The sequence below is a fragment of the Telopea speciosissima genome, chromosome 2, assembly GCF_018873765.1.
Source record: "Telopea speciosissima isolate NSW1024214 ecotype Mountain lineage chromosome 2, Tspe_v1, whole genome shotgun sequence".
Taxonomy (NCBI): Eukaryota; Viridiplantae; Streptophyta; class Magnoliopsida; order Proteales; family Proteaceae; genus Telopea; species Telopea speciosissima.
Window position 1 is genome coordinate 7,899,219 of NC_057917.1, and position 17,918 is coordinate 7,917,136.

At 40.7% G+C, this 17,918-nt stretch overlaps 1 protein-coding gene across 1 annotated transcript; it reads right to left on the bottom strand.

Annotated features, from left to right (window-relative positions):
* Positions 1-10,678: 10,678 nt before the first annotated feature.
* Positions 10,679-14,189, bottom strand: LOC122650403 (WAT1-related protein At2g37460-like). Its single transcript, XM_043843820.1, has 6 exons — positions 13,987-14,189; positions 13,536-13,598; positions 13,252-13,368; positions 12,858-13,101; positions 12,439-12,561; positions 10,679-10,840 (listed from the first exon to the last, which is right to left on the bottom strand). The coding sequence occupies exons 1-6, from the start codon at positions 14,187-14,189 to the stop codon at positions 10,679-10,681; spliced, it is 912 nt and encodes a 303-aa protein (XP_043699755.1).
* Between the last annotated feature and the right edge of the window lie 3,729 nt (positions 14,190-17,918).

A 17,918-nucleotide genomic window follows, 5' to 3' on the forward strand; every position in this document is an offset into this window, starting at 1 on the left:
GCGTAGAGGAGCAAAAGACTCATGGAGCCCTTGTAAAAAGTTCATGCTTTGATCTTGTTAAAAAATAGGCTGAGTTCTTTAGATGCACCACAGCTACAGGTAGGTACATATATGTATAAAGATAGCTCATCCCAGAGCGTCTTCAGCTTGGTGAAGTAAGCAGAGATGGAGAGTTTGTCCTGCTTCCAGTCTGCGATAGCAAGCTTGATCTGATAAAGCTTGGTCGTATTGGGTTGAGAAAATCGAGTCTTAAGATCGATCCAGATATCATGGGTTGAATCCGCATAAATGACGCTGGTTGCCAGTTCCGGTGTGAGTGAATGAAGAAGCCAAGAAGTAACCATGTCATTAACACGAATCCATTGAGAAAAATTTTCCGCTGTAGAAACAGGCGCTAAGATGGTTCCGTCTATGAACCCAAGCTTGTTTTTGGCTCTCAATGCCATTTTTATAGCTCTAACCCAAGTGCTGTAATTATAGCCATTCAAAGGAGGTGACACAAGAACAGCAACCGGATTATCAGAATGGTGAAGAGAATAAGGGTCTTTGAAGGGATCGACTGGTTTGATAGCATCGTCAACCATGACGAACGAGGTAGTATGAAAATAACTAGGTTAGCTCTGATACCATGATAAAATTACAGAACAAAGAACAGGTTAATAATGGTTGGAATGAAGAATTTTATTCCTTATTTTCATATCCCAAGAGATGGGGTATATATAGTCTCATGTAGATACGTGATTAACATTACAAGCCAAGAATTATGGCTGGGAGATAAATCAAAGAAGCAAACGGTGAGGTGGGTAAGTGATTTAATCGTACAGGATTCCACCACTTCAGTAGATTAGTGAAGTAGTATACTGCGCAAATATCTCCACGTCATCTGATGGGTGAGTTATCTGCTGATCTGGGAGAGTTATCTACTGATCTGTAACGGATGGGTAAATTATCTCCAATATAACCAACCGGGGAGCGATCTTCTTAATTCCTTTCGTATTCCAAAAAAAAAGGACTTTCATTGGATAGACCGTTTATGTAACCCATGACGTCCGCCTCACCCTTCTTCTTCACTCTACGGTGCTTGAACTGAGCCTTTTCACCTTTCTTCGTCTCTGGGAAATTCGTTGGGTTGGGTCAATGGACTCCACCACCATGTGAGTTTCACTCACAAGAAGCAACACCTCAAGGATCCCACCCCTTGCACCACTCCCTCCCTGAAAAGTGGAAACCATCACTCGGAGAGGCTGCAGGAGCCCCCACAGGTTCAACCCCAACCCCCAATTAGTCATCATCAGACCATGACCCAAAGTTCGACCTCCTTGACCTGTCCCATGCCCCGAGGCCCGAGTCATGTGTTTGGGACAAAACCTGCACCCACATTTCCATCGGAAAGGAAATCTTCATTCTTCAATTAAAACACAAAGTGGTAAAATAAGGATGGCGCTCGAATCTTATTTGGGTTTAGGAGGAGAGAGATAGTTAGATAGACATAGGGAGGTGCTAGCATAGGCTACACAGCCTAGCAGCATTCTTCCCCCAGTATTTTTATACCCATTTTACATTAATAATTGGGTACTACCAAGTCCTTTCCATTAATAATTGAATATAATTGCACTTAATTTTTTTTTTGTTTATGAGAACAGATGAGGAATATACTTAAGGAACCTGATAGAATACATATTGTTTATCTTGCGCATAGGTAGCAAGATTAAGGCCTATTGCTAGACATTAAATTAATTATTAACTGATTACCCAAAAGGGTACACTTTAAATTTGAAGTAGAAAAAAATGTGTTTCACAGTACTTGCATTCTAAAACTATTCTTTTTTTGCTAAAGGTCAGCAAATTTGTATTAAGTAAAGAAATAAAATAGTGTTACATGGAGAGATTGGAATCTACAAAGAAAGTCCTAGCCATCTGCCGACATGGCAGATGTTGGATTTCTTATAAAAACATTCAATAATTAATTGGGTGTATCCAACCCACTGCACGTGTTAAGTGAATCTGTAATGGGGTATGCCTATAGCTTCCCAATTAACCACCTGTGCAACAAAGCTTGGTGTGGTACTCCAAAAGGTAGTAGTCCTTTCTCTGGCCGCATGATTTGCAAGGGCATCTGCAGCCGAGTTTGCTTCGTGAAAGCAGTGAGTTATTCGCCACTGGATTATATCAAGGTAGGATGAAATAGACCACCAAGCTTGCATGAAGCTCCATGGAGTTGATCTAGAGAGAATTGCTGAAACCACCGCCTTCGAGTCGCTCTCAACCCATAAGTTCTCAATATTCATCTCTTGCACCTTCTTAACTCCCATTAGTAGAGCTCCCAACTCAGCCATGTAGTTGGACCCCACTCCCTGATAGTCTGCAAAGCAACTTATAACATTACCATGCTGATCCCTAATAATTCCTCCTGCCCCCAACGGTCCTAGGTTGCCCAGTAACGACCCATAAATGTTGAGTTTCAGCCAGCCAGTCGGGGGATGTCTCCACCTTACCTCAATGATCTTCTTTGCCGGGGGATTTGAAATTACACATTGTAGCATCCTTGCAATGACCAGGTCCTGGATAGACTTTATTTGCACCCGCTGCACCCTGAAGCAGTTTGTTACCTCTCTAAAGCATAGTTTGGTCACTTGCGATGAAGGTCTTCTGATGTTGTCGAAGCGGCGCCTGTTGCGCTCCATTCATAATTGTTGGCATATAATAATGAGCATGGCTTCCCACGCCTTAGGGAGGGGGACTATTCTAGACTTTCTACGCCACCAGGAGAATAGCAGCTCAATGGAGGGGAACCCAGTCCAAGTCTCATTGAAGAGCCATAGTACTTCACTCCAAATCTCTCCAAAAAATGCACAATCAATAAATAGGTGTTGCTCCGACTCGCCGGTCGATAAGCACAGTTCATACCTGGACACCATAGGGATCATCCTACTACATATTTTGTTGTCTGTTGACAGCGCACCGTGTGCCAATCGTCAACCAAATATTGAAGAATGAGGGTGAAGATCCCTATTCCAAACAGCCCAATGCCATGCAGGTTTTGCCTTTTTCACTCTCAACTCATCCCAAGTCGTCTTTCCCAAAAATATTCCAGATTTTGAGTGGGCCCAATAGCGACAGTCCTCCCTATCTGACTGCTTGATATTCAGGCCTTGGATTATATTGAAAACATTTTGGAGGGCAGCATCCATTGTTGTTGGCAGCGTCCATCGCCCCTCCTCCATAAAATCTGCAACTTTAGCACAAAGTGAGCTAGGGATCTGATTCGGATGTAGCAGGTCCTCAATGCTTTGGTTATTGATCCATTTATCATACCAGAAGCTAATGGAGTCGCCATTGCCTACAACCCACCGCTCAGCCTATTGGACAAAACTCCAAACTTTTCGAAGACCTGGCAGTAGCGTGGAAGACCCTACTGAATTTTTAAGTGGTCCATCTTTCTTCACAAACCTCCCCCTCAGGAAGCTAGCAAAAGTCGATTTATCAGTTCTAATTGTCCAAGCCAGCTTAGCTATTAGCACCAAGTTGAGTTCCCATAGCCGACGAATACCCACACCCCCCTCCTGTTTGGGTTTACATAGATTGTCCCACTTCACCATGATCACCTTGGAGCAATAAGCTTCTCCAGTCCATATGAAATTTCGGATCCATCTTTCCATCTTTACAATTGCATCAACAGGCCATAAATAAATAGAGAAATTATGTACTGGAATGCTGCACATCACTGACCGAACTAGCTCAATGCGTCTTACTAAGGAAAGTAAGCGTCCCTTCCAAGCTGCCAATCGTTGCTTGAACTGGTCCAGAAGTGGTAGGAACATGTCACTCTTAACTCTACCCTTCTTCAAGATTACTCCCAAATATTTTGTAGGGAAAGTGCAAACTGGAATCTGCAATGTCGCCTCCAAGCACCTCTTTCTAGTGCTAGAGATACTCCCCAGGAACACTTTACTTTTCGCTAGGTTGATCACTTGACCCGAGTACCTCCCGTACTCCTCCATAAATTGTTTCACACGCCTCACATTTGCTATTTCTGCCTTCATAAATATGAAGAGGTCATCAGCATAAAGGAGATGAGATGGAGTGGATACCTGTCTAGGTCCTGTCAACGCCTTAAGCCATCCTCTTTCGCGGAGCGCATTAAAGCCTCTGCACAAAATTTCCTCAGATAAAATAAATAGAAGAGGGGATAGCGGGTCGCCTTGCCTCAATCCCCTTTTCATACCAAAGAAACCAGCCAGCCCTCCATTAATCAACACTGAAATTCTAGTAGAGAGGAGGATTTGGTACACCCAGTGAATCCATCGTTGAGAGATTCCAAAGGCACCAAGTACATCGAATAGAAAGCCCCACTCAAGAGTGTCAAATGCTTTTTGTACATCCAACTTCATACCCATGCCACCACCCCTGCACTTTATCTCCACCATATTGGCTAGCTCCGAAGCAACTCCAATATTCTCAAAAATAACTTTTCCCCTCTAGAATGCTCCTTGTTCAGGTGATATCAACTTGTGCAATAAAGAAGACAGTCTCGTAGCCATTATTTTTGGAATAATTTTAAAGAAAAAATTCCCCAAACATAGAGGGCAAAATTGGCCCACTCTATTAGCGCCTTCAACCTTTGGAATCAGGCACATAAAATTACAGTTGACACCTTTTGTAATAATTCCATCCTTGAAGAAGTTCTGGATACCTCTACACACCTCCATGCCAATAATCTCCCAGCAAACCCTGAAGAAAGTGTAGGGGAATCCATCAGGGCCTGGAGCACTGCTCGGATCTAAATCAAACACAGCCGCTTTAATCTCCTCCTGCGATGGGATCGAGGTTAGCATATCATTATCCATGTCTGAAACTACAGAAGGTATTACAGCCAGCAGCTCCTCATCTCTGATTGACGCCCCTCTTTTGAAAAAGCTTTCAAAGTGGGCCACCATGTGGTCTCCAATCGCATTTGCATCCTTCAAAACGGATCCGTCCTCTATTACAATCTCCCGAATGGCATTAAGGACGCGCCGAGATCGTGTAGCAGTATGGAAATACTTGGTGCATCTGTCCCCATATTTTAGCCATTTATCTCTTGATTTTTCACTCCACAGCTTCTCTTGGAGATCAATAGCCGTGTCATATTCTTTGCGAGCTTGCAGTTCCCTATCAAACAGTTCCTCTGAGAACCCTTCTTCCTCCAATAGATTCTGGACTGAATCTAAATTCGCTTTAGAGCGAAGTATTTCATGGTCAATTTGCGGGAACACCCCTTTAGCCCATTCCCTCAATGGTCTTTTAAGCCTCTTCAATTTTGCTGTCACCACATAAAGGGGTGATCCCCGAACAGGTACGCTCCAGTTGCTTCTTACCACATCAAGGAACTCCGCATGCTCCGTCCAGAACCTCTGCATACAGAAGGGGGCATTGGCAGGCCGAGGCGACAATTCACCGCATACAAAAAGTGGGGAGTGGTCCGAGGATCCGCGAACAAGCACACGTTGCACGCACCCTATGTAATACTGCCCCCACGCATCATTGCAGAAGCTGCGGTCGAGAACCGCCTGTACATTCCCCATCCGTCTATTGTTGGACCAGGTATATATATTTCCTACCAGTAAAGGGGATTGGCATTAGTGATGCTGTGTCCACCATGGCTGCGAACTCTTCAGCTGACCCGAGATTGAATCTTCCAGGTCCCCTTTTGTCATTGGCATATAAATAGGCGTTGAAGTCACCAATCACTAACCACGGGCAATTTATCCCAGCTAGCGACACCAAGTCTTCCCACAGCCGCGCGCCTGCGTGCCGCTCGTAAGCAGCTGGCATGAATAGCCGATACCACACTTCTAACTCCGTTTAACTCAATCTGTAGCGTAATATGCTGTTCCAGACTCCAGAATTACAGCTGGTCTGGTTAGGTTCTCCTTCCACAGAAACCAGATATTAGAGCGTCCATCATCGCGAGTATTTGTAATGATCTCAGAATGCATACCAAGCGAAGAGAAGAAACGTCTCAAACCTCCCTGAATCATAACTTTTGGCTCCACTAGACACACATGAAGTCCGGCTAATTGTGTTCACTCACAATGATTCTCAAGTGTGCTCTTGCTCTTGCTCTTGAGTTACCTACCCCTCTGATATTCCAATAAAGGAATCTCATCAATCACTGAGATACAACCCCAGGGTGACATTGTGTTGCAGCGTCCTGTCTTTGAGCAGCCATGCTGCTGGAAACTCTAACTACCTCCAAAGTCCGCTTTCCTTTGCGACGAGCTCCATCTACGATATTTCCAATCTCAATATGCCTTTCCCTTGTGCCTCGTCGCCGCGTCACTTCGGTGAAAGGGGTATTGCTGCCATTGCCTGCTGTTTCCTCCTGAGTCGAACCATCATGGGTTACTATCGCTGTTCTTCCTTGGTCTCGACATGTGACCGAGATTGGCGATTTATTAGAAGCTGGTTCAATTAAAGGCCCTTGAATAAAATCCGGTCCAACACCTGGCCTGGCATTGTGCTTCCAAACGTCCCTAGTGCCACGCCACATCATCTCCAAGTATCAATGGTGCACTAGGAGACGTCATAGTAGAGTCCAAATTATTCCCCACTACTCTATCCGTAACAATCGCTAGTTGGCGTGCTGCAGGACTCTCCAACGGTTCCCTATCCAAATCGGATTCCATCTCCTTCTCCGTGACATGCTCCGCCGTCAGAGCTACCGCCGGCGCATCCCTGGCCCGCCATTCTTTCCGGCGATGCCCAGCTTGAGTCTGGTTCTCCACGTAGTTGGCGCCTGGAATAGGTGCAGCATCCACTTTGTCCTTATCCTCAACAGCGCATGAATCCAACCTATGCCCGTAGCGACGACATCTAGTACACCGAGTAGGTGGGTCTTCGAAGATCACCCCCTGCTTGAACTCAACTCGTACATCTCGTTCGAACCTTCTTGCTCTCTTTCGACAAAGACTTCTTCTACACGAGGAACAGTGTCATCCACATCCACACAAATTCTCGCAGAGTGGCCATACAGTGAATCTTTAGTTCTCCTATCAATGGCTATGGGTCTTCCCACAGCCTTTGCAATGGACAATAGGATCTCTTCATGTCAATATTCTTGTGGCAGATTGGGAAGCCGTGTATCCACGTTAGCCTATGTGTGATTGTTTGCTCCTCAACCATGAAATCCTTTCTCCATTCTTGAAACCTCAGTGCCTGTCCATCAACTCTAATAAGACTACGTCTCCATACACTCGTCTTGTCCTCTTCATTGAGGAAGCGAAAAAGTATGAATCCCTTCCCTAATGATTTCATAAACACCTTCTCCTTCAGTCCCAAGCTTTGTGCCGCTTCACGTAGCCTATCCATCGACGTGAACCGAAAGTTAAGTCTCCCCCAGAAGCGAAAACCTGAGCTTGTCCAGTTGCGCTACATACGCAGCCTGCGGAATCTTAATTCGAGTCAAGGATCCATCCCGGACAGGCGATGGTAAACTTTCAATTACAGGGGGCAAAACCGGTGTCGCCACCGCAGCATAGGTCTTTGGCATCACCGCTGCGGTCTTAGTCTGAGCTTGCAGCATTGGAAAGCCTAGGAAGGCCCCCAGATCAATTCCCCCTCCATCCCTGGCCTGAGCACCTCGCGCCGACACCCCTCAGAGACTTCCGAAAAACTCGCATCTCCAGTCTTCCCAGCCATTGTGCACTCTCACAATAAAGCCTGGCCTTGACCAATTCAAAAGTCAACGGATAAGGTCTTCCTGCTGTAGTTGATACCAGTATTTGAACCTTGGTTGTTTATGAAGTCACATGTGATTCTAACCATTTGAACAACCAAGATATTCTAAATTCCATTAAATTCAAATCTAATTGAGCAACATTTTATCTTTTAGACTAAGCTTGAACCATTCTGAGTCAATGATCACTTGCATTCCTACTTGTGGGTGACTCACCATTCAATTTCAAATTTCGATGGACTTATCATAGATCAGTTATATATCACCAAAGATTGTGACTCTTAATCTCATATATGACTTCTGATTCGACCCATTAACTACCTTATTATCAACTTATCCATAATTCACTAGAATCTAATCACCGGAGACATGTACTAGTTTGATTGGCTCATGGCCATTGATCAATGACTTAACCACCATCACTAATACCTTTTAACTCTTCATTAAGCTCAATAAACCAATAATGACCTTTCAAACGTGCTAATGAGCCCAAGTTGCTGACATATTTGTGCTTAGCTCATCACATTCTATTCTTTTCTTTTTTTTTTTTTTTTTTTTTTTTTTTGTGGCTCATCACATTCTAGATGTTAAATGAATCTTGAAAAGGATTGAAACTTGGTTCACAATTCAGTGACCCTCTACAACTCGCATGGTATAAGAGAATGGTAAGAAGTGAATACATTTTAATCGTGAAAACTTTGAATTGTTTTGGATAACTTGGCATCTTAATTAACCTCTGTTATACTGGCAATGTGGGGGCATAACAGTGCCTGTTGGCTCCATCTCTAAGATAAGGGATCGTGTGGTTATGCTTGCACAGTAGCCCTTGAAATTGGACTTTCCTCCTGTAGTAAGTGCAGCCAAAAGTTTTGATCCTTTCAATTAAAAAATTGCTCATGAAAGGAAGCATAATAAGCAAGTTGATTACTGAAATTATTCCTCTGCTTTTCTTTATTTTTATGGGTAGAGAGGTTTCCCACGACGCCAGAGTGGGAAAGCGCACTAATGAAAGGACGGAGAGATGAATCATTCAGAATGGGATCCATATTTTGTCTAAGGAAAAAGAGAATTAGTATGAATCCCATGGCTCATTATGTAAGAAGGCGTCAAAAGGAGTCCCCACTACAACGTCATGGAAATCTTTTTCTCTTAATTTATTATTTATGAATGAGACCAGGATCAAAGACAATGTTTTATTTAAGTGCTTGTTGTAGTCCTTTTTGTTTTTTAATCTACCCAAAGAATGGAATGGAATCTAGGAACTAAGTCTTAGCATGACACCTCATGACCCTTATCTCCAACCGTGTAATCCTCCTTGTAATTATCTTTCTATTCTTATATTTATCTCTTAGGATTTATTTCCATGTATATAGGAATAGTTTTAGGAACAGATTACTCTCTTTACATGTATATATCATACTACATGGATTAGTGAAACTGAAATGTACAACTGAGAATGCAATTGCATCTCTTAATGGATTCTTATCTTAACACTAAGGTACCAGAATACTTTGAATTCCTAGGAATCCTTATAGTCAAAAGTGCCTCATCATGCTTTCATATTGTAGAAACTTAGTGCTGGTCTAGAGATACCCCTTCCACTTTTCAAAAACTTGCAAATTTGAAATTTGATATTCTTAATGAGCTTAATCTTTCTTTTCAATCTTTGTTTGAAGTCTACCCCTTATTTCTTGATTCTTATCAAACTATACTATCCACATCATTTCTTTTTCTTACTGTCCTATCAGTAAAGGGCAAGATTCTATGCCAAATTAGTAGCATTGCCCTTGATTTTGTAATGTTAGTATTGTTGAGCCCATCACCTCCAAAATGTAGGTAGTGAAACCTTTGTGAATCATTCTTACTGGTGAATTTGTTGATCTTGTTTTTACTTGCCTGAGCCTTGTCAATTTAACCTTCCCTGATCTTTTCACCTATTGGTACAAATTGTATATATTCATTTCAATTTTGCAGTAAATGCTTTAAAATCTAGGGCTGTATTTGGTATGCATTCTCGAAACACGTAATGGGTCTAGAATGCATTCTGAAATCCAATTTTTCTCTTTTTTCTCGCTTCAGAATGTGTTTCGACCCAAAATCTATTCCGATAATGCATAAAATAGCCTAAATGTATAGATTTACTTATATTTGATGTGGTGTACTGCAGTGCCAATGAACTTGTTTGGACATTATGTAAAAGACCTGTATGTCTTTGCCTATCAACTGTGATATCAGAGGAACAACCTTTGACGTCGCTGGTATACTTTAGTATAACGAATAACCTTCAAATTTTTCCCTAAATGCCAGCTTCCACAACTCTTTTTCCTTCCTTCAAATGTTCAGTAAATATGTTTTCAGGTTGAGAACTTGTCCCCTCTTAACATGGATATCCTATTGAGCAACTAGTTGTAATGAGCTTCTCCATCCCACTGTCTAGTTCTGCTCTGCCTAACTTTCTTTATATTTGACTTCTAGTTCACCATTGTATCTGAGAGAGACTTTCTTTATATTTGACTTCTAGTTTCACCATTGTATCTGAGAGTCATGAAATCAGCAACCCATACTCAATGATGCACCCTGAGTAAGCTGTCCCTCCATTAAATGTTAAATCACAAGCAGAGACAACACCCTATAAGACCAATATCAATCAGCTCAAGTAACATTACACCCAGCAGTAGACTTAAAAGCTACTCTTCCTTCAGTGGAAGGTTTTAATATTTATGTTATCAACCAAACACCACCAATAAGACAAAGGGATTAACAAGTTTCCTAACACTTAAAATTACAAAAATTACAATGCATGCCAATAAGTGAAACTGCCATTTATGAGTACAAGTCCATTATGGCACCACAAATATAGTTTTGTTCTGAATGAATCCCTCCTTGCTGGAATAGAAAGATCCCAAGGCAAAAAAAAAAAATTGAATAAAATGTACACTGTTATTAAGGTAATGTCTCTTCTCACTTCTTCATCAGTTGTGCTGTGCACTGTGCCATTATCTTTGATGCCCAAGTTATTGCATCTGTCATGTAGAATTTCTCTACAGCTGTTCCAAATGGTGCCATACTCGCCTTCTGGCTGAACTGGGGCTTTACTATTGGGTAAAACAACCTCTTTACCACCTGTGTGCAAGTTAATGGAGATCCACAACGATAACCAAATATGTGTAGAGTAATAACACAACAAAACAAATCAATCAAACCACAAAAGCACACACCGATTTTAACGTGGAAAATCCTTCCAAGGCGAAAGGGAAAAACTACGAGACCTCGTCCAGGTAAAACTTCCACTATGCAAATAATAATGGGATTACAATATTCCTCTCTAGACAATATTAGAGGTTACCAAAGCATCAAGAGAAATAACCAAATACCCTACTCTTGGATTACAAAATAACTCACCAAATAATAAGGTGGATACACAAGAACAATAACACTCTCACCTCAATACTGGCAATGACAAAATGTAGAAAGAACTGCACCTTTTCTACTTCCCTAGATCAGGAGAACGTTGCCACGCCGTACACCAAAAAACCCAAATATAAACACCCAAGAACTTTGCAGTTTTTCTTCTATCTTTCCCACGGATGTTGGTTCTCGCAGAAGCTTATCATTGGTTCGTACTGGATGCAGTGGCTTGAGTTTTTGACAAAAACCAAATAAAGGAGAATGAGAGAGACGTTCAGTTTTTTTTTTACTGCCACCGCCCCTTTTTTTTCTTTTATATTGAGAGATGAGAGAGATTGAGAAAAACGAGAGAGATTGGGAGAGGGCGGTTTGTGCTTCACCGCCTTCAAACCAAACCAAATGTGGGTCCCCCTCCACGTGAGGAGGAACGCCACCCAACAAACTCCCCCTCCGACTTACGAGGAGAGATCTCCAAATCTGTCATGTCAACATCTGTATATCCCTATAACACAGGCTTCCCTCATGACGATCACCAAACTTCTCAAAATGTAAGATAGCCCATTACACCTTGCCAATCCTACAACATGGTATCTTTGTCTTTGCAAATAGTTTACTTGCTTCATTCTTCACCCTACGCATCCTTAGTGCATGTATCATTCTGTATACACCACTGTTTGTGCAATCCTGTGCACCTTCTCTGTGTGCCATCCTGTGCAACGCTAGTCCCTCAAATGAAAAACTTTGAAACATGGAACGGATCAACATCGTACCTGTTACTTGTACTTCCATCATGCAGCTATTCCACTTGCATGGCTTTTACATACTCATCGGCTTTGCCTTTTTCAAAGCATTCCGGTTACCTTCATATACTGATGTGGTGGAACTCAAGTAGACGGCTGTCGCTCCTTGGTAGATCATCTCATCAACTGAGGTTCAACTAGTGGCACTTGAAAGAGGGCTGCTCCCCCTGCTCACATCACCTATATCAATTGTAGAGCATCATCATCGCCAACATCACCAACTACATCCCATTATTTTGTTGTACATCTCCCCCATCATTACATGCCATGGGAAGAGGATCTGAAACAAAATCAATGAGGTCATCAGTACGAACACCCCGGTGAGGAGGTGTGACAGGATCTAAATAAGATCGCCGTCTAAGTAGACGGCGGTGGTGGAACCAGTTTCATCTATCTTCTCCTCATCCTCTTTCTCTTTCTTTGAATCTCTTTTGAGTTTCCTGCACTCCTTTTTCATATATCCTTCCTTTTTGCAGTAATGACATATAATTTCTTTTCTTGATTTGTTTTTACTTCTCCCCCAGAAGGGTTGCCGTGTTCAAATGCAAGCGCAACCAAGGCGCCCTGGATCGTGCCCATCAAACATATCCAAACAGTGAGAGAGAGCTCAGCTGGATATAACTTTAATGTGATTGCCTGGTACAGAGCACAAGAAATTTTTTATTAAACAAAAAAAAAAAAAAAAACTGGAACTTTCTACTTTTTTATTTACAAGATTCTTTATCGATCTTCAGTTCATCGCTACTCATCTCGATCCTAGCTATTAATTAATTTAATGGGCTGATGTTCTTTGTGCCGCAGCGTAGCCTGTGCTCAGACACATGGGTCCAGCCATTCAGGGCGGCAGGGTGGTCATTTTGCCCACCCCCATGCACAGAAAACATTTGGCCTTAATTTAATTAAGAGTAGTTATTGGTTGCAGAGGCGCTTACCTGGAGAATGATAAATCCAGCAGCACAGATGCAGCCTGCTGTGATCATAAGAGCTCCTTTAAGAGGTTGTTGTTGGATACTGGCTTCTGTTATAGCTAATTGGGTTCCTGCTCCTCCTTTGGTCCATGGCAATTCTATGGAGGGACCTTGAAGAAAGGTCATTAGCATTGCTCCCCCAAGTGTGACTATAGTTCCAGCCACCTTAGCTATGCTTCTTGATTTTCTAAGATTCACTTTCTCCATCCTTCAAATCACTCACCACCAACACAACTCAAGTTAGCCACTTTTGAAAATCATGGAAGTTAAGCTTTGTGAAGAGGTAGGAGAGAAGCAAAGAAACTAAAAAGTGACAAAAAATAAAATATTGTTGTTGTTAAAGAGATGGAGGAATTACTTAAGTAGGAAAGCCATAACAAAGGTCAAGGCAGGAATCATATTGGTCATGGCTGTGGTGAATGTGACTGTGGTATACTGCATTCCAGCAAAGTATATGTTCTGGTCAAGTACTGGTCTGCAGAGAGAGATCAAGTTAAAAAATAGTTTAGTTCCCTGTGTGTGTGTTAGATATATTGTTTTCTTTTTAGCTCATAAGCTAGAGAGACTGACTATGTATCCAATAATATAAGATTCCAGTCAAGTCAATGTAATAGGATTAAAAAGAAATAGTGGATTAATTACTCTAACAATCCGAGAAATATGATCTTGATGAAGATGGATAGTGTCATCCGCGGCCTCACCTTCCTGATGAAACATGAAACTAAGAAGTTTTAAGTCATTCTGCTGCTGCATTATTACTAATACAAGTTATAAGTTTTATGGATACTCAAAACTCTATAAAACCCATTTAGTCAGGAGCTAATCTGACTGATCTAGAGCCAATCAGCCTAACACCAGAGAGACAGAGAGGTTATTAAACAGTTCCTCTGTTTTACTGACATCTCTAAATTAGAGAATTGTGAGGTTAGCAAACTCTTCAAATCTATTTATCAATCTATCTAATATAAGTTTAAATTCTAAGCCAACCAATAGAAATTGAAACTTCCAGAAACAATTAGTTCTTTACAAACAAAACCAACCAAAGCTAAGAAAAACTGTTTCAAATAGTGGACACAAACACACACACACAAACCTCTCTAAGATGATAGCAAAGGGGAAGATGAGAGCAGCTGCAATGGCATGACGGTAGACAACAAGGGAGTAATGGCTCATCCCCTGATCCATAGCAATCTTGACAATGGTATCCAGCCCTGCAATCCCAAACTGCAACAGTACCACACCCAAATATGGCTTTGCTATATGGAACAGACCACTCAAGTATTCACAACTCTTCATCAATCTTTGCTTTTCCATCTCAAACCAAAAACTATAGAAGAACTCAGCTAGCTATCTAGCTTTTAATTAAGAACTTAAAAACTTCAAACTAACAATGTCCCCCCAACACGGCAACACTGCTATGTTTATCTGAAGTAGCCAACCGCCTCTGCTAGAAAAGAGAGAAAGAAATCCCACCTGAGCTGTGGGATAATTTATTGTTTATGAATGAGATCAGGGTGTCAAAGAGAATGTTTTATTTAAGTGCTTGGTGTAGTCCTTTTTGTTTTTTAATCTACCCAGAGAATGGAATGGAATCTAGGAGCTAAGTCTTAGCATGACACCTCATGACCCTTATCTCCAACCGTGTAATCCTCCTTGTAATCCTCCCTTTAATTATCTTTCTATTCTTATATTTATCTGTTAGGATTTATTTCCATGTATATAGGAATAGTTTTAGGAACAGATTACTCTCTTTACATGTATATATCATACTACATGGATTAGTGAAATGTACAACTGAGAATGCAATTGCATCTCTTTATGGATTCTTATCTTAACACTAAGGTACCAGAATACTTTGAATTCCTAGGTATCCTTATAGTCAAAAGTGCCTCATCATGCTTTCATATTGTAGAAACTTAGTGCTGGTCTAGAGATACCCCTTCCACTTTTCAAAAACTTGCAAGTCTGAAATTTGATATTCTTAATGGGCTTAATCTTTCTATTCAATCTTTGTCTGAATTCTATCCCTTATTTCTTGATTCTTATCAAACTATACTATCCACATCATTTCTTTTTCTTACTGTCCTATCAGTAAAGGGCAAGATTCTATGCCAAATTAGTAGCATTGCCCTTGATTTTGTAATGTTAGTATTGTTGAGCCCATCACCCTCAAAGGTAGGTAATGAAACCTTTGTGACTAGTATTGTATTCTGTGAGCCCATCACCCCCAAAATGTAGGTAATGAAACCTTTGTGAATCATTCTTACTGGTGAATTTGTTGATCTTTGTTTTTACTTGCCTGAGCCTTGTGAATTTAACCTTCCCTGATCTTTTCACCTATTGGTACAAATTGTATATATTCATTTCAATTTTGCAATAAATGCTTTAAAATCTAGGGTTGTATTTGGTATGCATTCTCGGAACACGTAATGGGTCTAGAATGCATTCTGAAATCCAATTTTTCTCTTTTTTCTCACTTCAGAATGTGTTTTGACCCAAAATCTATTCTGATAATGCATAAAATAGCCTAAATGTATAGATTTACTTATATTTGATGTGGTGTACTGCAAGGCCAATGAACTTGTTTGGACATTATGTAAAAGACCTGTATGTCTTTGCCTATCAAGTGTGATATCAGAGGAACAACCTTTGACGTCGCTGGTATACTTTAGTAGTTTAGTATAACGAATAACGTCCTTCAAATTTTTCCCTAAGGCTCCGTTTGGTTGCAAGGGGAATTAAAGGGAAGGGAAGTGAAATTTTCATACTTTTTTAATCATTACCCCATGTGACACCATGTGACAATATATCTAACTCCCAATCATTCTATATTTGGTTATTAAATTTCACTTTACTTTGCATCCATTTCCCTTTGGTTTAAAATGTAAAATAAATATTACATGTAAAATGTATCTTTACTAGATACGGTAAGAAATTTAATTAGTTTATACAATCACATGGGGTAATGATTTAAAAAGTTTTTCCTTTTGTTTGAAATTTTTCTAAATTCCCTTCACCTTTAATTCCCCTTTCAGTAAATAAGTGAGAACTTTCCTCTTAAATGTCAGCTTCCACAACTCTTTTTCCTTCCTTTTGATTAAACCTTAAAAGAAACAGAAAATACCAGCCTACATCAATAAAATTCCATTATAAAGTCCTGTCCCGAAAGCTTTCTGGATGGTCTTGGTCTGCCCTTTTTGAGCTGCATAGAGGGTTCCTTTAGTCGAGCAACCATTGGATGGGAAAGCCACTCCTTGGATTTGCCATCTGTCACAGTTAGGACCTATCTCCACCATGGAAAGAAAACTCAGTCAAAACCTGAGATATCTCGATTTCGCAGGTTTCCGAGAAGAGATGGAGGGGCATTTTAAAATCTACATGGTTTTGACTCGGTATCGACAGTTTTGACAGTCTCGACCATGTTTCGATCGAAACATGGTTGAACCACCTTGAACTAGGCCTATATAATACCTCATCTCAACCGAGAAAGACATTTCTCGACTTGGTTTTGATAGAAACCCCTCCAACCAAAGTTGTACAGTATTCTCGTAGTTGCAGAAATGAAAAGCATATATGGAGCAAGTGGAGGTAAACCATAGTTCAAAAACTCGTCGAAATTTTGCTGATTTCGACAAGACTGAGACGAAAACAGTAGCTACATATGCTATTGCATCTAAATAGTTTGTTGAAGCAGTGAGTGCTACCGTGTTAAGAGCTGTTATGGCTTTAAATAGCCAACCCCAGTTACTTGGGACAAGGTTTAGTTGAGTAGAGTTAGCTTGAGTTCTTCTATCCATTATGGGAAGATGACAAGGAAAATCTTATGGATTAAGAGTGCAGCTCAATTAGATCAAGTTGTGCCATATTCTGTAAATCTAGGCTATTCAGTGCAGACAACATTCAAGGAAATCCCGAAGTTCTATAAAACCTCCCCTGTCAGGCTTGACTGAATTAAATGTAAATATAAAATGATAGACAAAAAAAATCTCTATTCTCCTATCTATCTAGTAATGCCACATACAAGTAATTTGAAAAAACATGACATTTTGGATACATCTAAGTAGAAAAAACAATATTTCAAGATACTCTTATGTATGTATGTATCTATGTATGTATAAAAACCTCTACTAGATGACCAAATTAAGAATTCCAAACAATACCTGGGTGCCAACCTAAAGGAAAACATCAGCCTTCTCAAGGCCAATGAAACTAGTGTTTAGAAGGAATCCTGATCGCAAATCAGCTTGTGGATGCATAACATTTCCTTCACATAAAATGTTGTTTGATCCCATTTTGTTCAAGAGATCCTTCACAACGTATTCAATTGTTAGAAAGCCGTTGAGGAAATATTGCTCGGATTGCTGATCGGAGGACCTGCAGAATAGTGCATGCGATCTGGTTCTAGAGGTTTTATTGCTGAAATCGTAGTCCAGTCAATATCCCCATCTGAGCATCAACTGCTGCTGATATTTTGGAGATCAAACTAGAAGGGCTACTCGACAGTAGTTGGAGGCTGGTCTGAGATTACGTTTGGTCTTTGCTGATAAATCTCTACATCTTATCCCTATATTAAGAATTGACATATCTTAGAATATATTGATCTGTTTAACTTGAAATTTTTAGAATTTATCCCTTGATATATTATCTCCACTCGATGGGATTGTTAAGCTCATCCAAGTCTCTTTGAGTGTATTAAAGTAAATCTCTTGAATCCTGAGTTCAAATCCTAGTTCTGTCAAAGTTACATACTGATAGTACCAGCAAATGCTCTATTTTTCTATCTATTTCAGCCTGGTTTGATTTGTTAATTAAATCTGATTTTGTAACCTGTTTAGCCCCAACTTTTGGGACATCAAAGAGCATCTCCTACGTAACCTTCGACCTTAGTTTGGTGGGCATCAGATCAATATCTTGGCTTCTATCTAGAATCACCCAAAATCTGTAAATTTTGGATTCCAGAATTTTGGGTATCGTTTTTTGGGGTTTTGGAAAGGGAGTGGGTCACGGTGATGATAAATTTGGTTA